Below are 25,047 nucleotides of genomic sequence, written 5' to 3' on the forward strand. Positions count from 1 at the left end.
CTCCAGGCCACAAACAGGGTGCTAGATGGGAAGTGGAGCAGCCAGGACATGAACCAGTGCCCATATGGGATCCTGGCACATGGAAGCTGAGAACTTTAGCCACTAGTCTACCATGCCAGGCCAATAAGTAAATCTTTAAAAGAAGAAAAAAAGAAACAACACTCATGGCACAATTCATGAAAGAAAAAAAACTTATAAACTATATTTTTATTAAATATTTATTTTTACCTGGAAGACAGATTGGGTCTCCTACACGTGTACATAGGCCCAAATACCGGGGCCATTTTCCACTGCTTTTCCAAGGTCACTAGCAGAGAGTGACCTGGATGAGAAGTGGAGTAGCCAGGCTATGAAATGGCAACTGTACAGGATGCCAGGGTCTCAGGTGGCGACTTTACCTGCTATACCACAGTGAACTTCATGAATTTCAAAATGCCTGTTCTGCAAAGAGACGCTGTGAGGAGGCTGAAAAGGAAAGATAGGCTGAGAGTAAATATTTGCAGAAGACGGATCTAATAAAGGATTACTATCCAAAATAAACCAAGAAATTTTGCAATTCAACATGAATACCTATGTGGACCAAACAGCTTAGCAGACACCTCATCAAAGAAGACATACAGATGGAAAACAAACATATGGAAAATATTCCACATCATTTATCGTCAGAGAAATCCAAAAAGAATGATTGTAAAATGCCACTACACTACTGTCAGAATGAACAAAACCCAGAACACTGTCAAAGCTGAGGCTGGTGGGTGGGGGTGGCCTCGCAGGAGCACGCATTCACTGCCAGACATGCGCAGTGATGCAGCCCCTTTGGGAGGTAGTTTGGAAGGATTTTTTGAAAAGATTTATTTAGGGCCTAGTGATTAAAGTCCTCTCCTTGAGTGCCCTGGGATCCCATATGGGTGCCGATTCTAATCCCGGCAGCCCCGCTTCCCATCCAGCTCCCTGTGCCCTGGGAAAGTAGTCAAAGACCTTGGGACCCTGCACCCCTCGAAGAAGTTCCTGGCTCCTGGCTTCGGATCAGCTCGGCTCTGGCTGTTGTGATCACTTGGGGAGTGAATCATCGGACGGAAGATCTTCCTCTCTGTCTCTCCTCCTCTCCGTATATCTGACTTTCCCATAAAAATAAATAAATCTTTATATAAAAAAAGATTTATTTATTTTACCTGAAAGAGTTACATAGAGAGAGTAGGAGAGACAGATTTTCCAACTACTGGTTCACTTCCCAAATGGTCACTCTGGCCAGAGCTGAACTGGTCTGAAGCTGGGAACCAGGAGCTTCTTCCTGATCTCTCTCGGTGCAGGGACCCAGGGACTTGAGCCATCCTCCACTGCTTTTCACTCCCATCAGCAGGGAGCTGATCAGAAGTGGAGCAGGTGGAACTCAAACCTGTGCCCTGAGGCGGCACTAGTACCACAGGCCCTGGCTTCACATGCTAGGTCACAGCATCGATGCCCATTCTGCCGTATTTTATGTCTTCAAGCTATTACAGGACTTCTGAGAGTCTAATTGGCGTAGTTTGAAACCGTTGCTACAATATTTTTTTAAGATACATTGTATATTCTCTGAGCCTTACATTACACCCAAGGAAGAGCTGAAAAGCATATGTGGGAACTACAGAAGAAATAGCTGTGTGTGTGTGTGTGTGTGTGTGTGTGCACACGCATGCAGACTCAAGGGCCCAGGGACCCTGGAACCGCCCCCACAGTTTGCAGCCAGTTTAGCAATGTTCAGAAATGCAGTCCCCGATGACAGGGAGCTGACTACTTAAGGCTTTATGGGAAAATAAAAAGCCCTCTATCAGCTAAGTTAAATAGCAAAGACTGAATAGTGCCCGACATATTGGTTAAATATCCAAGATGCTGTGGGAGCGGTGTGCCCGTCTCGACTGAGGTTGTCTAAGAGTGTGTGTCTTTGTCCATGAATGCTTCATTACAGAAATCTCAGGTCGATTGCTGAGTTTCTATGAGAAAACAGCTGCTTTAAGTGTTTTTTTTCCCCTCTTCTTGTGTACATGTGTGTACATGGAGAGAGGATAAATCTTACATGCACAGTTGAAAGTAAATTCATGTAACCATTGCCAAACTTGAAAGTTCGATGTTGCTGGCCCCCAAGGAAGTCCCCTGTTTGAGATGGGGTTTGTGCTTCTGCAGGGTAGCACAAGAATACTCCTGTATCCTGTTGCAATGAACAAGGCACAGGTGCAGCAGGAGGACATGCGTATTTCAGCATGTATTTGAGGTTACTATCAGCATGGCCACACCCACAGAAAAAGTTTTCTGCATGATCTCAGCAGTAGACTCATCTGGGACAGACAGCTGTAGGGTGAACTCTGGTACATGAGCTTCCACATGGTGGTAACTGCAGGATAAGAAAGCCTCGTTTTCAACAAAGGTGGTATTGTTTCCTAAAATGGGTTATGAAAATAACAGGACGCAAAAGGAGACTGCTGGCTTCCGGGAGGTTTTCTTTCTGGGGTTTTATAATCTAACACTTCCCTGCCCCAGCTCCGTCAACATAGAATGCTCTGGTTGCCCTGTTAATTCTCCTTCTCCTCTGTCCCTCTCTCACTGCTTTGTTCCTTCCTGCCTGCCAAGCTCCTACTGCCTGTCCCACTAGTTCCCGACATGCCTTGGTTCTTTTACCTCTGAGCTGAACATCTCTAGAGCTAGCCACAAGGTGTTGGCCAGAGGGGCATTTACAGATGCGACCTTGGGCAGCAACAGGGAAGTGTCATCTCCCTCGGAACACCTTCCCTGGTGCTTCTCCACAAAGCCCTGTCTTCCTTGTAAGCCTGCCATCCTCACCTCCTGGCCACTCCAGTGTGTTTAGGCCCTCCCTCTCTGTCTTCCTTCCAGCTCTCTTTAAGAGGGGCTCCAGTGTTTGGGGTTTTCCGAGCCCGTCTCCCTCCTGCTGGTCAGGGACCACAAGTCTCTTCCTGCTGTGCCCCCAGCCCTGACTCCAACCTTATCCCAGTGCAGGCTCCCTGGACGTGTGGCTTGAGTTATGGGATCTAGGACATCTGAGGTACAGCATCTCGGGCAGGCTGAGTATAAAAACCACCAGGAGGGCTCGGCGGCGTGGCCTAGCGGCTAAAGTCCCCGGGATCCCATATGGGCGCCAGTTCTAATCCCGGCAGCTCCACTTCCCATCCAGCTCCCTGCTTGTGGCCTGGGAAAGCAGTCGAGGACGGCCCAATGCATTGGGACCCTGCACCCACATGGGAGACCCGGAAGAGGTTCCTGGTTCCCGGCTTTGGATCGGCGCAGCACTGGTCGTTGCGGCTCACTTGGGGAGTGAATCATCGGATGGAAGATCTTCCTCTCTGTCTCTCCTCCTCTCTCTGTATATCTGACTTTGTAATAAACTGAATAAATCTTTAAAAAAAAAAACCACCAGGAAAAGCAAATGATAGACGTGGGATGTTTTGAAACGGCCCCTTTGAAAATGTGTATAAACGTGTATAATGACATGTGGTCATGAAACAAGAGATTATGAATGACAGGTACCAAGATGAGTTTACAGCCTATATTAACCCATTATTGATGTCCTCGTTCATTCCATGTAGGCTCTTCGGCTTTGCCCCGGGCAGTACGAGGTGCTTCCTGCACCAGTTCCCAAGTACCCTTCCAGGTAATTTCCACCTTAATTAATTTCCCCCTTAATTTCCTTTCACTCATGCCTTTTGTTGACATACTTACAGATCACACATGACTCTTAAGCCTTATGTACATACCTCATATTAAGATGAGCATTTGAAAATATTTAATGAAGACAGACAAAGTAAACAGAGGTCTTTTTAAAACTTCTTTTTTTAATACAGGAGCTTCATATTTCGTTCTGCGGTTCAAAGATTTCCAACGGGCTGCTTCATACCTGTGAGTACAATGTAAACAGTTGAATCCTGATGAATTTGATTGTTAAAATATACAGTGATTCCTTCATACAGAACACTTTCCTCATCATAGTGGGTAAACGGTGAATGATCAAGGCAGGGGAAGGCACTTGGCTGAGGGGTGGGGGGTCTCACCACGCTGCATGAAAGTTCACTCAATTCCTATTTCCAGCACAGGCTGCAGCCTTCGCTGGCTCCTGAACCCAGATCTTCCGTCTGCCTATCACCCACAGAGATCTGGGAAATGTGGTGGGTGAGCTGGGGCGGGGACCGGGGTTGAAATATTGAAATCCACCGCCACCCCAGCCCACCGATGCCCGACTCCTCAAAGGCCAGAGTTCTCCTTGGGCTCTGGAGAGCAGCTCCGTCCTTGGACGCTGGAGAGCAAAGCCGCTCACTGGCTTCCTTCATACGGCCCTACATCTTCCAAAAATGCATCGTCCTCTTCCGCTGGCTCTTGGCTCTTTTCTTGGTTCGTTCTGTGTGCGCAGATGGGATGTGGGGGACACAGTTTGACTATTTTTTTGTTATTTGACAGGAAAGAAATGGGGATAGAGGCATGTGTTCATTGGTTTCCCCACAAGCAGTCCAGTCCCCCCCACTCCGCCCCACAGGATGATGGGGCTGCATTTCCTTTGACATGCATGCTGTCAGTGAATGCTGTGAGTTGCTACTGATTTGTTTACTGTTAGTAAACAGCGACTCCACTGAAAATATTTCCTGCACACATCAAGCAGCCTTGTATGAACCAGTGTCAGATCATTGATTCTGATATTCATGCCATGCTGTCTTTTGCTTTTTCTTACTTTTAAGATTTATTTTTATTTGAAAGACAGAGTTACAGAAAGAGAAAAAGAAAGACAAAAAGACCTTCCATCCACTGGTTAACTCCCCAAATAGTTATACTAGTTGGAGATGGGCAGATCTGGAGCCAGGAGCTTCCTGTGTCTCCCATGCAGGTGCAGGGGTCCAAGACCTGGAGCATGCTCTGTGCTGCTTTCCCAGCCCACAAGCAGAGAGCTGGATGGGAAGTGAAACAGCCAGGACTTAAGCCAGTGCCCATCTGGGATGCCAGCACTACAGGTAGAGACTTAGCCTACTATGCCACAATGCCGGCTCCCTCATTTGTTTTTATGAGAAAGGTTTTCAGAAGTCTTTACTCTGACATTTTTGCTAATATCTCCTCATCCATTCCATTGTATAAATAAAAGCGAGGCACTGATTGAGAGTATCTTGTCCTGCAAAAAAATCAATCAATAAATAAAATAAATTAAAAGAATGTTTGTAGAAAATAGTCCAAGCTAAAGAAATAGCCCAGAGCTGTGGTTCATGTCTGTTCTAAGTATTCCTGGAGCAGATTTTTAGGTTTGATTGAGGTCCACAGACATATAAACTGCAGAGAGCAAGAGCCTCTGATCCCAGCAGTGTGCATGCGTGTGCAAAGAAGAGGCCGCAAAGACAGCCTCAGGCTTCTTGGAAGGAATGCATGCATGCTTACCTGCGCTATTAAACACTCCATTCTGCATTAATCTGAAAAGCTCATTTGGTTGATATTATCAAGCAGTTGAATTGCTCTAGAAATAAACCCTATAAATCAACTGCTCCACTAAGAGTTAACTTTGATAATGATCTTGGCTGCCATTAAGTCTTTTCAGTGTTGGAATGTTTTCTCACCTAGCACAGGGCTCTGGGACAGACACAGGTTGTCTCATTTAATTCTCTCAACTGGGTGAGATCTGATTTCTTCATCACCCCTGGCAGACAGGTCAGAAAATGGAAGTTAATTGCCTGAGATCACACAATTATTAAGAGGTAGACTTCACTTCAGCCCATGGAAACCACAAAACCCTGGCTCTAAGCTCGCCTACCTGGTGAGTGAGCACGACTGAGCCGCTTACTTAGGGTCCTCAATCAGCAGGGCCAATGTCAAGGCCAGGGAATCGACGCTGTGCCTATCTGTCCCTTTGAACTATAGGAAAGCTAGAGACCTGGGAGGAGGACAAGCCCTGAGGCATGCGATCACTTGAAACTATAGACAGAGACATTGAATTTGAAACCCCCTGTAGCCACTCTTTAGCAAAAAGGTTGGTGATGTTTTCCTCTGAAAAATCTCCAGCAGTCCACAGGAAAGGGAGTAGCATCCTGTCACTCAGTCCTGCAGGAAAAAGCATCCATTGCCTATCTGTGGCCCTGATCTCATCCTATCCAGCCATACACCTGGAGCTTCCACCAGGCATGTACGAGGGTGGCGATGCAATCGGCGACAAAGATAGAGCAAGGAATAGGTGCAGCAAGATTAAGGTGTGGGACCCAGGGGGAAGTGAGTTCCCCTCTGGGAGGTTACTGAAGAGGTGTCTCAGGTTGGCTACTGTGCAGCAGACCTGACAAGAAACCAAGCCACATTGGCTCACTAGGTTAAGTCTCTGGTTGTGACACCCACATCAGAGTGCCTAGGTTCGAGTTCTACCTCTGCCTCTGACCCAGCTCACTGCTGTTAAACACCCTGGAAGGCAGCAGATTACGGTTCAAGTACCTGAGTCCCTGACACCCCCAAGGGAGATCTAGGTGGAGCTCCTGGCTTTGGTCTGGCCGAGCCCAGCTATTGTGGCCATCTGGGGAGTGAGTCGGTGACTAAAGACTTCCCTCTCTCTGTCTCTCTCCATCCTGCCTGTCAAACAGACAAGCAAACTTTAAAAAAGGAGCAACTTGGGCTCACACTGTGACATATTAGACTAAGCATCTGACTGCGGTACTGGCATCCCATATAGGACTGGTTCAAGTCCCAGCTGCTGCCCTTCCTATACAGCTCATTACTAATAGCCCGGGAAAACAGCAGAGGATGGCTCAAGACCTTGAGTCCCTGCACCCACATGGAAGACCCGGAGGAATCTCCTGGCTTTGAACCAGTCCAGCTCTAGCCACTGTAGCTGTTTGGGGAGTAAACCAGTAGATAAAAGATCTCTCTCTCTCTCTCTCTCTCTCTCTCTCTCTCTCTCTCTCTCTGTGTGTGTGTGTGTGTAATTCTGCCCTGCAAATAGAAATGAAACAAATATTTAAAAAGTAAAAAGGGTATATTGGTATAAAGTGTAAAACCACTGACTGTAAACCAGCATCCCAAGTGGGCAAACAGTTCATGTCACAGCTGCTCTACTTCCCGTCCAGTTCTACGCTAATGGCCTTGGAGAAGCAGTGGAGGATGGCCCAGGTCTTTGGAACCCTGCTACCCATGTGAGAGACCCATATGAACCTTCTGACTCCTGGCCTTGCCCAGTACTGGCCATTATGGATATTTGGGGAGTTAGTTAGGGGCTAGATTGCTCTCTCTTTTTCTGTAACTCTGACCTTTAAGTAAATGAATAAATCTTTTTTTAAGTGACAACATTTAATGGGAAAAAATTTTAAGAAACTACGAATAGCAAAAAGTTCAAGTGAAAACAGCAAGGCACTAATTGACTCCAGATAAAACAAAAGATTGTAAGAAGAGAAATCCAGAACAAGCAGTTGTGGTGCAGAGGGTCACACCTCCATTTGCATAGCATCCCATATGAGGGCGGGCTTGAGTCCTGGCTCTACGCTTCTAATCCAGCTTTCTGCCGATGCTGACGCACTTAGAAGAAAAGCAGGGCAGGCAGGTCCAGGTGCTTTGGAGATCAGATGGAGTTCCCAGCTCCTGGACTCAGCCTGGCTCAGACCTGGCTTTGTGTTTGTGGGCATTTAGGAGAACAAACCAGTGGAAGGAAGATATTTCTCACTCTTGCTCTCTCCTTCTCTTTCCCTCTTTCTGACACTCTGCTTTTCAAATAAATACAAAAAGTCTTTTAAAAAATAATAAATTGGGCCCGGCGCAGTAGCCTAGTGGCTGAAGTCCTTGCCTTGCATGCACAGGGATCCCATATGAGTACCAGTTCATATCCCGGCAGCTCCACTTCTCTTCTAGCTCCCTGCTTGTGGCCTGGGAAAGCAGTAGAGGACGGCCCAAAGCCTTGGGACCCTACACCAGCGTGGGAGACCTGGAGGAAGCTCCTGGCTCTTGGCTTTGGATCGGCTCAGCTCCAGCCGTTGCAGTCACTTTGAGAGTGAACCAGTGGATGGAAGATCTTTCTCTCTGTTTCTCCTTCTCTCTGTAAATATGACTTTCCAATAAAAAAAATATTTTTAAAAAATACATAAAGTAAGGAATAGCAGTGAGCACAAAGAAGGTGCTAGAAGAACTACTATGAGTTAAACTTGGTTGCTTTAGATTCTCTAAAGAAACAAGTATAAAAGATGTTTCTGGAGTGCTAATTGTGTTTATGAATCAGTTCAATATTATTTCAGTGAAATGCTGTGTTCTTTTTACTATGCTACATGTTCTATAGTAAACGGTGTCTGGGGGATGAACTTGGAGAAGGGTGGGACTAGACCTTCTGTTTTTCATTAGAAAGCTTTTGTTACCAATTACTTGTTTTTGTTTTAGTAATTTGTTTTTTATTTTATTTGTAAGGCAGAGACGTACAGACCTGCTATCTAGTGTTTCACTCCCCAAATGATTGCAACAATCAGGGCTGGACCAGATTGAAGCCAGGGAACTTGGAATTGAGTCTGGGTCTCCACCATGGGTGACTGGGATCCAAATAGCTGTCATTATAAGATATGAATGTCTGGCCCGGCGGCGTGGCCTAGCGGCTGAAGTCCTCGCCTTGAAAGCCCTGAGATCCCATATGGGCATCGGTTCTAATCCCGGCAGCTCCACTTCCCATCCAGCTCCCTGCTTGTGGCCTGGGAAAGCAGTCGAGGACGGCCCAAAGCTTTGGGACCCTGCGCCCGTGTGGGAGACCTGGAGGAGGTTCCTGGTTCCCGGCATCGGATCGGATCAGCATCGGCCCATTGCGGCTCACTTGGGGAGTGAGTCATCAGACGGAAGATCTTCCTCTCTGTATCTCCTCATCTCTGTATATCTGACTTTGTAATAAAGTGAATAAATCTTTAAAAAAAGAAAGAAAGAACTGGTGCAGCTGAGACTCCCACTGGTGCTCCCCTGAGATGCTGGTGTCACAGTCAGCAGCGTAACTCACTATGCCAGAACACTAGCCACCAGCTGCTCCTGCTGCTGCTTCGCTCTGCTCCTCCTTCCTCTGCCTTCTCCCCGCTCCTTTCTCCTTTGTGTTTAAATAGCCTACTCGAGATCTCCTGAAATATGTTTTGTCTGTGGTTGTGTGGTGAGATCCTGTTGTCATTGTTGGCCTACGTAGAATCCATAACGACCAGAAATCTGCCCTGGGGATGTGGTGCAATGCTGTATAGGCCTACAGACCTCCCCCCCAGGCCCTTCAGAGTCTGACAGTAAGTGAAAAGGGCCGTTATCATGCTCAGGAAAAATAACACTTTCAAATTATTTATTTTACTTGAAAGTCAGAGTTACAAAAGACAAGAGCAAGATCTTTTGTCTGCTGGTTCACTCTTAAATGGCTTCAGTGGCCAGAGCTGGACCCGGCTGGAGCCAGGAGCCATGAGCTTTTGCTGGGTCTCCCACGTGGATTCAGGGGCCCAAGCACTTGGACCGTCTTCTGCTGCTTTCCCAGGCCATCGAGCAGATCAGAAGTAGAGCGGCTTGAACTCAAACTGGCACTGGAATGCCACTGCTGGAGGCAGAGGATTAGCCCACAAGCCCCCTCATCAGCCCCAACACTGGCAGTTTGTAGCAGCCACCACTTGCTGCCAGCCCTTTGAGAACAGTCCCAGAAATCCCAAGACCAAAAGATGCAGCTCGACAAATGAAAACCGCAACTAATCCTCATCACTCTCACCCAGGGAAACGTGCCATTTGTGGTTTCTCTGCCTCTTTAAGGGGTTCTTATTGCTTTCATAAACAACCTACACAAGTCTCCTGATACAACTAAAACCTTCAGGCTTGTGGTCCCTCTTGAATGTGTTTCAGACATTGGGCACAACTTCCAGCAGCACACAGGGCTCCTGCTGCCTTGATTTGTTACTCCTGTTAGGATGGGGACGAGTGAGGAAGGTTCTATTTGGCCAATTTTTTGTTCTCTATAACTACTTGGTATATGGATCATGAGACCAGTGCTTTTCTTGTTGGTTTCTGAGGGAGGATACAGATTCCCATTTGGCAATGTGTACCACACGCTTAGAAGTGTGTGTGTGTGTGCGCATGCATGTGTGTCTTAGTCTTCTAGCTCATTAATTCCACTTGGAGGAAACCTTCCCAAAATGATTATCTTAAATTCAGGTATTCAGCTCTACAAATAAATCATGGGGGGTTATTTGTAATGGCAAGAAGATAACAGCAACCATTTAACACACAGCAGAAGGGAAATCATCTTGAAAAAAAATTAGGTAGTTGCTCAATGGAGCATTCGGTAGCCATTTAAGCTATTTCAATAGTCTCAGAAGTGTTTATGATGTAATATACAGTGATATGAGCAGAAAACAAACTGATATGCATATTATGATGAAAGTCATGTGAGGAAAATAACGCAAATGAAAAAACTGCAGAGCCCCAACATGCTTGCAGGAGCTGTGCATTGGCTGCAGGTGGGTATTGGTCTCCTTTCTGTCCCGTTACTTTTATAATTAAGTGCTGGAGGGAAACAGCCTTCAATGCAGTCAACAATGTGAACATTTTGTTACTTCAAATTTGTCCTGCTTTTCTCTGCTTCTGTAGGCTCGGCCAGGCCCAGGAGGATTAGGGTCTGTGGTGATCCACTTCGCAGACTCCTTGCAGTTGGTGTTTCTCACAGTTGTGTGCAAAGCAAAAATGAGACACACACACCTTTCCTAACCACGAGAACAAACCTTCAAAAGTCAAATAATAGGCTGATGCAATGGTGCAACGGGTAAAGCTGCCGCCTGAGGCGCTGCAAACCCTAATCGGTGCTGATTGGAGAGAGAGACGACGCACTCATTTATTTCCCAATCTGCTAATTTAATCCCCAAACGGAGGTCAGGAATTTGGAACTCTATCCCATTTGGGAAACAGAGGCCCAGCTACTTGGGCCATCTGCTTCTTTCTAGGCACAGGAGCAGGAGCAATTGGAACGCTGATTGTAGCCCATATGGGATGCTGGTGCTACAGACAGCAGCTTAACCTCCTGAACCACAAGTCTGGCTCCTACCTGCAGTTCAGAGCCAGCTTCCTGCTAACGGGCAGTCTAGAAGGCAGCAGGTGGTGGCTCAAGTACGTGGGTCCCTGCCAGCCATCTCCGATGGCTGAATGGAGTTCCAACCCCAGCTGTAGGGAGCACTTGAGGAGTGGACCAACAGATGGGAAACCTCCCTCCCTCTCCCTCGTTCTGTCACTTAGCCTTTCAAATAAGTGAATCTCACTCTCAGAGAGATTTATTTATTTGCATATCTACATAAACATGGAAGTAGCTGAACAGAGAGTTTGAAGTTCTGTGAGGAACAGAAAAACAATTTTAAAACATGGTCAGATTAAAGTAAGCAGAAGATGGATTTTTGCCAGAATGGCATCTGGAGTAGAAGATGGTTAAAGCAGGTTCCTGTCTCGGGCTCCTCAGAGACGGAGATAAACAAAGCACTTGAAATTCAGCTGCAGATTAAATATATCCATTCTGGGAATTTTTCTATCTTTCTTTTTTTCCTTAAAGATGTTTGTATTTATGAGGGAGAGACAGAATCCTCTGCTTGTTCACTCCCTAGCTGGCCACAATGGCAAGTACCACTGTGGTCAGGCAGAAGCCAGGAGCCAGGAGCCAGGAGCCAGGAGCTTCATCCAGATCTCCCACATGGGTGGCAAGGGCCCAGAAACATGAGCCATCTTCTGCTGCTTTTCCCAGGCCATTTACAGGCAACTGGATCGAAAGTGGAGGATCCAGGACCCAAACACATGGGATGGATGTTGCAGGCTGTGGCTTTACACCTTATGCCACATGCTGGTCTCTGAAAATCTTTTTGTTTTCTTTTCTTTTTTTTTTTTTAAAGATTTATTCATTTTATTACAGCCAGATATACACAGAGGAGGAGAGACAGAGAGGACGATCTTCCGTCCGATGATTCACTCCCCAAGTGAGCCGCAACGGGCCGATGCGCGCCGATCCGATGGAGGAAACCAGGAACCTCTTCCGGGTCTCCCACGTGGGTGCAGTGTCCCAATGCATTGGGCCGTCCTCGACTGCTTTCCCGGGCCACAAGCAGGGAGCTGGATGGGAAGTGGAACTGCCGGGATTAGAACCAGAGCCCATATGGGATCCCGGGGCTTTCAAGGCGAGGACTTTAGCCGCTAGACCACGCCGCTGGGCCCAATCTTTTTGTTTTCTTAAAAGCATCTATGCACCCCAGAGCAACAGGAATGGCCCCCAGGGTTGCTGATGACATGTATGGAGTCACGGATGGCCATCCAGCAGTGCTGGACTATCTCACAGTGAGCTTCTTTCTTGTAATAATATCTGGGAGCAGGAAACAGAAAACTATGCTAAGAATTTTTTCTTTCTTTTTATTTTCCTTCTTTTTTTTTTCTTATTACAAGTAACAGAAAGCAGAAATCAGAAATCCATCCAACATAAGCTTAGGGAATAAAATAAAATAAAATAAAATAAAATAAAATAAAATAAAATAAAATAAAATAAAATAAAATAAAAAGATACTAGAGGCCTAACGGTGGGTGTGGATGGGGTTGTACTCTTCCTAGTACCTAGGCACTGTCACAGCCAGGGTGAGCAGGAGTTCCTGGTCCCCCGAGTTCACGGTCATGGTCAGAAACATTACCTTGGTGTTCCAGCAACCCTGGGGGCCATTCCTGTTGCCTCTGGGGTGCCCTAGGAAACAGAAGGTGGGGCGCTGACCTGTCATTCAGTGCTGGATTCCCTGGGCATTCCTGGTTCCTGTAAGAACTGCCCCTTTTGATGGGGGGGCAGGTTTGTGATCACCCCCACATTGCACCCTCCATGGAATCCCAGATGGCTACAATGTCCATCTGCAGAAACAGACCCAGGTACGGCCAAGTCTTCACTTCCCCAAGGGGAATAAACCCTATGGGTGTGACAGGTGGCTTCCATCCCATCCTACAGCATGTGTGCGTGTCTGACTTCTCTGAACCTGCTGAGCTAGACTCACAGGCCTCAGTGCCTCCAGGGTGGGACAGGTGCTGCCACAGCCTCCTCCTGAATTCTCAGAGCCGTGGCACCACAGCCTGCCCCTGTGCCCACCTCCACCTAGGAGTTTCCCTTGCTGGGCTGCCTGGGTTTCCTTTTTAGGGCTGTGTACTCCTGCTCACTGTGGGTCCCAGGGCCAAGTCAATTTCATAGCCCCATGGAATAGCAGTTTCAAGTTTTTGATGTATATTTAGAGTGGTGGGACCACAGATGTATTTCTGGCCTTTTCCTTAATAAGACAAACTGAAGCCTTCTGTCCCTAGGATATGCAGGGATGGGGATGTACTCTTTCTAGGTTCCCTCCAACTTCATGGCTTTCAAGAGTACAACCGAGGGCCCAGTGTGGTCGCCTGTGGCTAAACTCTTCGCCTTGCACGCCCCAGGATCCCATAAAGGCACCGGCTCTAGTCCCAGCAGCCCCACTTCCTGTCCAACTCCCTGCTTGTGGCCTGGGAAGGCAGTCGAAAACAGTTCAAAGCTTGAGACCCTGCACCCACGTGGGAGACCTAGAGAAGACTATGACTCCTGGCTTCGGATTGGTGCAGGTCTGGTCATTGTGGCTACTTGGGGAATGGATCATCAGACGGGAGATCTTTCTCTCTGTCTCTTGCTCTCAGTATATCTGACTTTCCAATAAAAATAAATACCTCTTAAAAGAGAGAGAGAGAGAGAGTACAACTGAGAACTAAGTACCATTACCTCCTGGCAGCCAGAAGCAAGATCAGTGTCTGGCCCTGGCTCCCTCACTTGCTTCTTACCTGCTGAGTGGAGGCAGAGGTGGGAGCATCAAGTGAGAGCACATGTGCAAGCTGACGGCAGCAACTAGTGATGGCTGGGGGCTGTGGGCAGTGCTGAAAGACTGCAGGCAGCTGGCATGGGCAGCCACGGAGGCGTGTACTGAGCTGATTTCAGATCAGGCTGGATTAACCTGTATCGAGTCAACCTCCCACGACTAGTACCTATGGGTGTCCCCAGCTGCACCTGTTCCTGCAGAGAAGGCTTGCAAGCCATGAAGGTTTACAGAGACTGGAAGTGCGTGGTGGAAGAATGTATAGCTGTGATCAAATTGTAGAAGGCATTGTCAAGGCCAAATAATGCACCTTGGAAAAAGCAGCAAGGTGCTGACTGGGAGGCGTCTAGGCAGGCGTCTATGGACAGTTACTTGGTGCACAGAGAGTCTTTGCCAGAGAAATGGAAAGACGGTTTGATAAAAATGGGTCTAGCAAATTCCAGTGGTTACTCTGGAGAATAATTCAGTCATGAAGTCTTGTGTTGAAATTTTGCTCTGTGGTTTATTTTCCTTAGCAGTTTATATGCTTTTATTTCAAAAATTTAAGTGAAAGCTAAAATTTCACAGTACAAAATGATCGTCCCTGGGTGCACCTGAAGACCAGTCCCAGGGTCCCCCAAGTGTGTCAAATGGCTGCAATGCTCACGGCCCTTCTATAAAATGCTCCGGCATGTGTATGCCCTCCATGCAATCATCCCATCTACTTTGAGTCACTCTAGATTACCCATGAGACTTAACACCATATCCGTGCTAAAGGAATAGTTCCTTTACTGTACTGTTTATGGAACAGTGTCAAGGAAAAAGTCTGAACATGTTTAGACACATTTTTTAACAATTCTTAAGAATACTTAGGGCCTGGCAGCATGGCCTAGCGGCTAAAGTCCTCGCCTTGAAAGCCCCGGGAGCCCATATGGGCGCCGGTTCTAATCCCGGCAGCTCCACTTCCCATCCAGCTCCCTGCTTGTGGCCTGGGAAAGCAGTTGAGGATTGCCCAAAGCTTTGGGACCCTGCACCCGCGTGGGAGAGCTTGAAGAGGTTCCTGGTTTCCGGCATCGGATCGGCGCGCACCGGTTGTTGTGGCTCACTTGGGGAGTGAATCATCGGACGGAAGATCTTCCTCTCTGTCTCTCCTCCTCTCTGTATATCCGACTTTCCAATAATAATAAAATCTTAATAAAAAAAAAAGGAATACTTAGAAAAAAAATGTATTTGGGAGACAGAGAGAGACAGGGACACAGAGAATTCGCCCATTCACCAGTTCACTTTGCAAATGCCCAGGATGCCTGCAGCTGCAGCAGGTCAAAGCCCGGAGCAGGGCACTTCAACTTGGGTCTTCCACGCGGGTGTCAGGGGTGCAAGTTCATGAGCCATCACCTGCTGCCCTCTTGGATGCTCATTAGCAGGAAGCTGGAGGAGAAAGCAGAGCTGGGACTTAAAAACTTGGGCATTCTGCAACGGGATGCTACTCGTGTGGGAGGCCTGGTTTGAGTTCTGGACTCCTAGCTCAGCCCTTGCCTGCCCTGCCCTCATGCGTCTCCCTAGCCCTGGCTATTGCAAGCATTTGGAAAGTGAGCCAGCCTCTGAATTCTGTTTCTCAAATAAATAATAATAATAGCACTAATAATAGTAATAAATCCCTTCTTGGATGTCAATATAGTAATATCTAGTCTGTGACGGTATTATTTGTTCTGTTTTTGGATTCTTGTCTCGTTGTCATGTTGGCTGAATTTTTGTCTCTGTTTTCACAACTGGACAGCAGCTTCCCCTGAGTCTACAATCTTGCCCGGAACATTTTTGACACCTACCAGCACCCCTACCATAAATGTCTTACAACCCAGAAGGCTTCCGTGACTATTCATGGAGTTGATTTATTAAGCTGGGTTTTAACGGAATTTGACACATTCAGCCCAGCCCCAGCCCCTGGCCCCCTGAAACCTTTTGTGGTTTGCGGGAAGCTGACTGGAAGAGAACTCCTGGTAGGATCACACATACCCATGGAGACATCCCAGTGGCCACGAACTATTGGTTCTTTAGTCTTCTCTACTGATGAAATCAGCACAAGCTTGTTAGCTCTTCTGATTTTATTTCTGCAATGCAGTGAGTTTGTTCCAGCAGATTCTGATGAATAACCACCCCCCGTGTTATTCATCATCCTCCAGGACCTGCCCACTTTGACCTGCTTTAACCCTCCCTGTCACTGTCTCCTGCACAAGCCTGTCTTCTAGCTGCTTGCCCTGCCAGTTCCTTATGATTCTTTAGGTATTGACTAAAATGCACTTCCTTAAGGGGCTCCTCGGGCCCCGTGGACCAGGCTGTCTGTCTGTCTGTCTGTCTATCTATCTATCTATCTATCTATCATCTATCTGTCTTCTCCACTAGAGTGTAAACTGTATTGCAGCAGGAAAGGCACACCCTTCTGGCCAGTTTGGACTAAGTTATGCTGCATCTGTTTCTCTCCTCTATGAAGCCTCTTGCCTTGGGGGCTGGAACAGTGGCATAGCAGGCAAAGCTTCCAACCCAGGGTACCGGAATCTCATATGGATGTTTATTCACAGCCTGGTGGATCCAATTCTGATCCAGTTCCCTGATGGAAATGCAGCAGAAGCTCCTGGGTCCTGACTTCGGAGTGGCCCAGCTCCAGCTGTTGTGGCAGTTTGGGGAGTGAACCTGCAGATGAAAGATCTCTCTCTCTCTGTCTTTGTCTGTAACTCTGCCTTTCAAACAACAAATCTGAAAAGAAGGAAGGAAGAAGGGGAAGCAGCAGAAGTCCCTGCTGTAGGCAGCTTGGGGTTGATGTGGTAGATCTATAGCCTTTGATTGCTCCTGCAGGCTGCTCTGCGGAGCAGGTTTCCTGATCCCGGAGAGCAGAGAATATGGAGCTACCCAGCAAGAAACACTCTGTGTTCTCTCTTTAAAGATTTATTTATTTGAGACATAGAGATACAGAGAGAGAGAAATCTTCCGGATAGCAGCCTGGCACTCAATCCAGGCCTCCCAAGTGGATGACAGGAACCAAACTGCTTGAGCCATCACTGCTGCCTCCTGGGGTCTGCATTATAATAGGTGACACTAACCATGTTGGATTCACACCCATCCTATTGATTGCACCTGTCCCAACCTGTCCCAAATGAGGTCACATTTGAAGGGCCTGGAGACCCCATTCATCATTGACCACAACTCAACCCATCACAAAAGCTCAGGATTGGGCCCTGCGTGGTAGTCTAGTAGCTAAAGTTCTCACCTTGAGAGCTCCGGGATCCCATACAGGTGCTGGTTCTAATCCCAGCAGTCCCACTTCCCATCCAGCTCCCTGCTTGTGGCCTGGGAAAACAGTCAAGAATGGCCCAAAACCTTTAGCCCCTACACCCGTGTGGGAGACCTGGAAGAGGCTCCTGGTTCCTGGCTTGGGATTGATCAGCTCTGGCCATTGTGACTGCTTGGAGAGTGAATCATTGGACAGAACATCTTCCTCTCTGTCTCTCCTCCTCTCTGTATATCTGCCTTTCCAATAAAAATAAATAAATCTTAAAAAAAAAAAAAGCTCAGGGTTTATGAATTGTGGGAGCATTTATTCAACACGCAACACCTGGGGGCAGGCTCATTTAGTGTCGTTGTTCAGGGGCACCTGGCATTTTGTTCTCTGAGCTGCCCCCAAGGTCTTCATCCCAAGGCCATGTGATCTAGATCGATCCCTTCCCGCTCTCAGCCTGTCCCATGCAATGCAAGTCCAAAGCTCTGAGTCTCGCCCAGGGAGGCCCACCTCCCTTCCTGGCCCCCAAGCCAGAGAGGGGACAGAATGTGCCCACCCCAAAGCAGAGAAGTCTTAAGTGCCCTCTCGTCGACTGGCTCCAGGAGTGGCACTCTTGGAGCCATCCACACTCCCTGTCCCCAAGTCCACCCTGCGTCCCCACCACCACACAACCCTCCAGGGATCAGTCTCATGCTGCTGTCCTGGCTTTGCCACCACATTCCTGTGGCTTCTGGAGTATGACCATGGGCCTGGATCCACTTCCCCCATCATCCCTCTTGGAGAGTCAGTCCATCTGGCCCTCATGCTGTAGAGCTCAATCGTGTCTTCTCACACCCAGTCTCAGTCCCTTTCGTTCAGATCCTCAAGCCCAGGCCGAGGAGCCTGCCAGCTGGCAGGAAGCCCCAGCAGAGCCTCCCTAGGCAGGACATTGAACTCCCAGAGAGCTTGTTAGCCAAAGCTCAAGAAAGAGGTGTGGGGGAGGGTGCGGGCTGCAGTGCTGGCAGCGAGATCAGGGCATGCGCAGATAGCTGTGGCAGGTGGGGACCCACCGGTAGCACTTTCAGCATCCTGGCTTGCCTCAGCCACTCAGCTGAGTCCTACATGACTGTGGCCAGACGGAGGGGACTTTGTATGCCTGGTTGCTGTCCCAACTGCCTAGGCTTCCTCTCTTTTACGTTTCTGGTGGCTCCAGTTGCTCTCACATGAATGCAGGTTCACACCAAGCAGCCTCCCCCCGTCGGTGACCTCTGCCACTCATGGGCATTGGCTTCAGCTTGGGCACACTGCTGCTTGAGTTGAGGGTTATGAGGCTCATTCAGCCCTTGGCTGTCAGACTCCGTTCTTGGTGAAGCCATGTGAACTGGCGCAGCCTTGCTCTGAAATCCCATGGAGTGGCTGCAATCTGCGTGCTTGTTCTGTCCAGTGTAAGGGCTTATTCCAATGTCCTTCCCTGGACCTGGCGCCATTCCTTCTTCCTCATAGCTCACGAAATTCCCGCCGGCCTAGCTATCCACCAATCGGATGTAACCTGGCATTCCACCTGAATCCCACCCCCCTAATCTTCCAGTCCCCTCCCCAACCCCACCCACTCGCCAATCATCCCTAGGCATTCACCTGCAGGCACCAATCCCCTGGGGGCCTGCCCTCAATCCCTCCCAATCCCCGCCCCCTACACCTGGCAGACAAAAAGGTCCCCCCAGCTGTGGCTCACTCTCTGGTCTCTCCTCTCTCCTTCTCTTCTCTCTCTTGCCCTTCTTTCCTGATCTTCACCACCTCTACCCTGTTCCTGCCCCGTTGGAATAAACCTCCTAAGATACCTCGTTGCGTCTGGTGTGTTTCAGCTCACAGTAAAGAACCAGGTTGTGGGAATTAGCTGCGCGTAACAATATCGTAATATCATATGAACTAGAACTCTATCATCTTTTTAAATAACTAACATCCAGTCCACCGGACCCATCTGTAGCCAGATTTCTGTTTGCTTGTCTGCTTTTATTTTAAAAAATATTTATATATATTTTACTTGAAAGTAAAAATTAACAGAGAAAATCTTCCATCCTCTGGTGCATTCCCCAAATGGTCGCAGTAGCCAGATGTGAGCTGATCTGAAGCTAGGATCCAGGAGCTTCTTGCAGGTCTCACACATGGGTGCAGGGTCCCAAGAGTTAAAGCCATCCTCCATTGCTTTCCCAGGCCACAAGCAAGGAGCTGGGTGGGAAGTGGAGCAACCAGGACTAGAACCAGCACTGCTGCTGACTGGGGGTTAGTTTACTAAGCCGTGGCAAATACAGCACTGGTCTGGTGATAGAAACTTTAAATAGATCGTTTAGTCTCATTCAGCTCTCACCATCATCACAAGGATGGTTAGGCAGGTACAATATGTGTTACTCTTATTTCCTAGGTCACAACTAAATCCCAGTATTTTTCTGCTGCATCACAATGAGTCACATTTGTCTGTGGAAGACAAATAGACATTAAAATACATCAGATGGTACGCGGCAGATGCTTGGCACAGCAGTTGATACCTGCCTCCCTTATCAAGTGCTTTGCTGGAGTCCTGGCACCTCTGCTTCCTATCTGGGCTTTCCACTGATGTACAGCCAGGGAGGAGGCAGGGGATGGTCCAACCATGCGGGTCCCTACCACTACAAGGACATCACCACCTGAGTCCCCGGCTTCTAGCTTTGGCCTGGCCCAGCCATAGCTATTGCGGGCATTTAGGAAGTGGACCAGAGGTGGGAAGATATCTGTCTCTTAAATAAGGTGGATAAATCATTAGTCACAATAGAAACAACATTTTCTTTTAATGTTCTATAGCATGAAGGACCAGGACCAGGCCATTATGACTTGAAAACACCACCAGCAACTTGCATTACCTCTTGTTTTCAATCCAGAGTCCCTCGGTTCTTGCCCAGTGGCTCGGTGAGTACTGTACACGGCAGACACCCCCACCAGGGCAGCTGCAGTCATGGGTCGTGTTGGGGCTGGAGGAACTGTGCATGGGTGGTCTTTGGCATCTACTGTTGCCTGTTGAGGCAGACAGGGTGTCTAGCACCTGGAAGGCCTTGGCCAGCTGCGGGCTCAGCGCCTGATGTGAAACTGTGCATGTTCCAAACAGGTATCGTGGGCGCACCTGTGTGTACTGCATGCTGTGTGTATACTTGCTGTGCTATGGCCACCCACAGCCATCCTGACCACTGTTTGTGGGCGTGGCTTCTGGGAGCCCCAGGAAACAAAAGGGACCATTAAGACCTGGGGCCATCACGCTGTGCCCAAGGGATAGACAAGGGAGTAGGCATGAGTCCATGAAGAGAGATAAGACCACAGAGAATGTGCAAGTGGCCTACAGGGCCCCGAGTCTACCACAGAAAGTCAGCTCCAACATCCACGGCTTTGTCAAGGCTAGTCTGTTCCCAGCTCTCTGAGGCCCCAAGATAGCTAGAGAGACAGGAATATGGGCTCACTCCGGGCAGTCAACGGGCTAAAGGAGGAGATTGGGGCAGTGGTAGGAGGGGCTGGTTGGCCACTGTGTAGTCCACATGCCAATGCTCCCAGCCCCCAGGGCTGCCCCACGCTGAGACCTTAGAAATCTTTGCCCTGGAGTGATGTAACTGCAGTGCCAGAGTCCTGAGGCCTTGACCTGGAGGAGTGCTGGGAGGCCAGGTGGTGAGATTGCCCACCGACTCACACCAGGAAGCAGGTGTATCACCATGATTTAGAAACACATGTTTCTGAGGTCTTGAGAAAGACTCTGGAGACCGTAGTGCTCAGCTCTCAGCATTCACCTAGAGGGTCCTGGGATCCTGGGCTGCTGCTCTGGGAAGCCCCTCCCTTAGGGGGAGTCTGCAGGAAAGTCAAGGCTAGACAGAAGGTCACAGGGTGACAGTGAGGGCCAGAGGGCCATGCAGTAGTTTGTAGGGTACAGCACCCCATCTCTGCCCCACTGTGCTTGCTGTTCCATGGCCCAGCACCCCAGGGCTGCACATGGCCATGGCGGCCTCTTGAACAGCAGTAATAAAGGCCGTGGCTTCCTCTGACGTAGGGCTTAGCCTTGATTAAATTCTCCAGCTGCTCATTCCGCTTCTGGCAAGGGAAACATCCTGTCATTTCTAGCGGCTTCTGCAGGCCCTACTCTGCTCACTCTCGGTTGTCTCCTAAAGAAATAACTCATCGCAAAGGAGGTTGGAAACAGCCAGTGGGAGATAACAGGGCAACATGAGGTGGCAGGTGGGAAGCACCTGCTGCTGGTCTGGCCCAGGGGTCTTCACATACCACAGCTAGGCATACATGCTACCCCGATGGATGCCTCAGGGTCCTGATGAGCCAAGGCTGGTGGACTGGGACTCCGATCCAGGCCTGTGGGATGCTGGTCTTCATCCTTAACTCTTCCATGGGTGTTCCTCCAGGAGAACCCTAAATCAACTTTCTTTCAGGTTTTAAGATGTGCAGCCCCCTTGCCACACCCTTCATGGAAAACCCAACCTATGACACTGAAGTCCCACTCTATGAAAATGGTACTCATGGGGCAGAGCTGGCACAATGGCTGTCAACTGACTAATCCTCCACCTGCAAGTGTCAGCATTCCGTATGGACACCAGTTCATATCCTGGCTTCTCTACTTCCCACCCAGCTCTCTGCTTGTGGAAAGCAGTAGAGGACGGCCTAGAGCTTTGGGCCCCCTGTACCCATGTGGAAGACCAGGAAGAAGCCCCTGGGTCCTGGCTTCAGATTGGTTCAGTTGCAGCCATTGCAACCATTTGGGGAATGAACCAGTGGATGGAAGATCTTTTTATTTCTGTCTCTTTGCAAATCTGCTTTTCCAACAAAAATAAATAAATCTTAAACAAACAAACCTGAATTCATTTGCATGTTATCACTAGGGAAGAAAAGTTTTCTTTAAATAATCAGCAAAATGTGGGGCAAGTGTTGTGTTGTATTAGGTTAAACTGCTGCTTGAAACGTCCCCCAGAGAGCCTGGGATCTCGTCCCATGACCACTTCCAATCCAGCCCCTGGCTGGTGCACACGCTGAAGCAGCAGGTGCCAACTCCAGTGTGTGGGCTCTTGCCACAGTTGGGGGGCACTTGGGTGGAGTTCCTGGCTCCTGGTTTCAGCCTGGCTAAGCTGTTTCAAGCATTGGAGGAATAAACCAGTGGATGGAAGATCTCTCTTTCCTTTTGAATAAATAGCAATAAGCAAACTTAATAAACAACTGGCAAAATAACTTTTCAGACAGTTCATCAAAATGGAAGTGTGACTTCTGGGGTGGCCTGTGGTTAAGACACTGGCATCCCACATTGGGACATCCGGACTTGATCCCTCTCTCCTGCTCCGATTTCTAGGTTCTTACTCACACAGACCCTGGAGGAAGCAGGTGTTGGCCCAAGTAACAGTCTCTGTAACCCACTTGGATTGAGTTTTGGGCTCTTGACTTAGACTAATCCAGCCTGGGTCATGGGTGAAGTTTGGGGAATGAAGCAGCAGATGGGAGTGTTTTCTCTCTCTCTCTCTCTCTCTCTCTCTCTCGTTCTCTGTATTGTTCCCTTAAACTAAAGCAACAGGATTTGAAACAGACCTCACTGATCCCTGGAGACAACTTCTGATCTGGGGCCCACAGAGCCTGGTTAGGAAGCATCTTATTTTTTTGCACTGGGTGAGGGATGGAAACAGGCCAAGTCCTAGAGGACTTCTGAATTAGACCACTCAGCTTGAGGATGCAACTGCTCCAGCCCCTTGCTGGTAGCCTGATGTCTTTGAAGGGCAGGCCGCGGGCACTCCCTGGGACTGGAACCGCCTGGGCAGAGTGTTCACTGTATGCCTGGAAGTGCATGTGCAGTGAGACACCTCCTCCCTTGTGACTGGCTTATCCTTGACAAAGAGCTGCTCCTGCTCCAAGGACACACACTCCATCTGATTCCAGGGTCCACCAGGCTTGAGCGCATCCTAACCAGAAGTCAGGTATGGGCAGGTTCAGGGTTTTAGTGCCACCACCTCATCACTCCCTATTTTCTGTTCTGTTTCCAGAAAACTCCAGGCCCAGGAACATACGCATCAATCGTACAGTTCCCTAAGCAGTCTGCAACTGTGGCCAAAATGGGCCGAGGACACAGTCTCTTCTTCAACAACACCATGGGCTTTTAAAATAAAACCATCCTGATGCCAAGTTATATGGGTTTCTGTTAAGTTCTTCTGTTTATATGGCAGTGTGCTCTTTTCCTTGGAGGGCTCTTTAACCACAGAACACACCCAGGGTGATCTTGCCCGCTTATCTGGGAGGTGTCGTTACCACATCCTTGAAGCAGTCGATTCTTTGCTCATGACCAAAGAGTGTGTGTGACAGGCTGCACCCTGGACTGCTCCTGTGTGTCCAGGCTGCGCTGGGTGTTCTCTCTGTCCAGATCTCAGCTCAGTAGGGCTGTAAGAAACTCCATCAGTAAGCACTCAGAGAAGCAGGCCTCACCACCCACTTGTGACCCTGAGAAGGAGTCCAGCAGCTCTTCCAGACTCACTTGGCCTGCTGAGCCTTGAAGGAAGCAACCAAGTGGCCCCACCCACCCTCTCGTGGCCCATAAAGCAGTGGGCCAACCCTTGCTCAGAAGCTTGGTCTACAGTAGCCTAGTGGCTAAAGTTCTCGTCTTACACACACCGGGATCCCGTATGGGCACCAATTTATATCCTGGCTGCTCCACTTCCCAACCAGCTCCCTGCTTGTGGCCTGGAAAAGCAGCCAAGGATGGTCCAAAGCCTTGGGACTCTGTGCCCTTGTGGGTGACTTGAAAGAAGCTCCTGGCTTCAGATCAGCTCAGCTCTGGCCGTTACAGCCATTTGGGGAATGAACCAATGGATAGCAGATCTTTCTCTCTGTAAATCTGCCTTTCTAATAAAAATAAATATTTTTAAAAAAGAATTTGTGAGTGTAATAGTCAATAGTGAAATAGTCACATACATATTATATGTTATAAATATAATGAAGAAAGTCTCTTCAAGACTTGTAGAGCATCAGCAAGTAAGCATGCGTCATCTGATGTATGTTTCTGAAGGAGAGAAGGGACAAGCCACAGAAGGCCTATCCAACAGAATCGCTATTGAAAAGACTTCCAAATCTTGAGAAACAACTCAGAAATTGCACAAGACACAAGATTCAAGGAACCGAGTTCCTCTCCAAGGGATATTGTAGTCAAACTGTCAACGCACAAGATGAAGAGTTCTAACAACAGACAAAGGCATCGAATCACTTGTCAGGGATTCCCCTAATGACAGACGTCTTGGCAAAAATCTCTTACAAGCTAAGAAAGAATGGAAGAACATATTCAAATTTCTGAGAGAAAGAAAAAACATCTTGTATGCTCAGAATGACCAATGGGTAAGGAAAACAAAAGAGAAATTTGAAAACAATTTAAACAAATGAAAGTGAAAACACAACATACTAAATCCTGTGGGATACGGCAAAGTAATGATGAAAACGAAACTTGCAGCATTAAGTACCCACATCAAAACGATGCGGACGTCAAATAAACAACCTAATGAGGCTTATAAGGAAACAAGTACCACAATATCAGAGCAGAAATAAACAAAATAGAGGCTAAACACATTAATCAACAATGTGGTTTTTTTTAAATATACACAAAACTCACAAACCTTTAGTTAGACTAACCAAGTAAAAAAGCATCTACATGAGATTAAAAAGGTGACACTACACTTGATACCAAAGAAATAAAACTGTGCCTTTCAGGCAAACAAATCTAAACAAAACAAAAACAAACCTCAAACACAACAGCAAAGAAAAAAGGTGAATTTTTTTTTTTAAAGATTTATTCATTTTATTACAAAGTCAGATATACACAGAGGAGGAGAGACAGAGAGGAAGATCTTCCGTCCGATGATTCACTCCCCAAGTGACCACAACGGCCGGTGCGCGCCAGTCCGAAGCCGGGAACCTGGAACCTCTTCCAGGTCTCCCACACGGGTGCAGTGTCCCAAAGCTTTGGGCTGTCCTCGA

General features: G+C 48.2%; 1 protein-coding gene across 3 annotated transcripts in view; it reads left to right on the forward strand.

Moving 5' to 3' along the window:
* STPG4 (sperm-tail PG-rich repeat containing 4) overlaps positions 1-23,215 on the forward strand; it is a 44,789-nt gene extending 21,574 nt beyond the window's left edge. Inside the window, exons 4-7 of one of the 3 annotated variants that reach the window (XR_009245981.1) lie at positions 3,576-3,640; positions 3,831-3,885; positions 10,564-10,735; positions 19,867-19,956. Coding sequence is in view for 2 of the 3 variants with exons in the window: in XM_058667979.1 (XP_058523962.1) it covers positions 3,576-3,640; positions 3,831-3,885; positions 19,867-19,971; positions 23,073-23,189 (342 nt within the window). In the remaining variant the exon portion in view is untranslated. Of the gene's footprint in view, positions 1-3,575; positions 3,641-3,830; positions 3,886-7,275; positions 7,362-10,563; positions 10,736-19,866; positions 19,972-23,072 lie in introns of those variants that run through there. The other 2 variants (XM_058667979.1, XM_058667981.1) reach the window with 2 other exon arrangements.
* Positions 23,216-25,047: the final 1,832 nt, after the last annotated feature.

This window comes from Ochotona princeps, chromosome 8 (genome assembly GCF_030435755.1).
Source record: "Ochotona princeps isolate mOchPri1 chromosome 8, mOchPri1.hap1, whole genome shotgun sequence".
NCBI lineage: Eukaryota > Metazoa > Chordata > Mammalia > Lagomorpha > Ochotonidae > Ochotona > Ochotona princeps.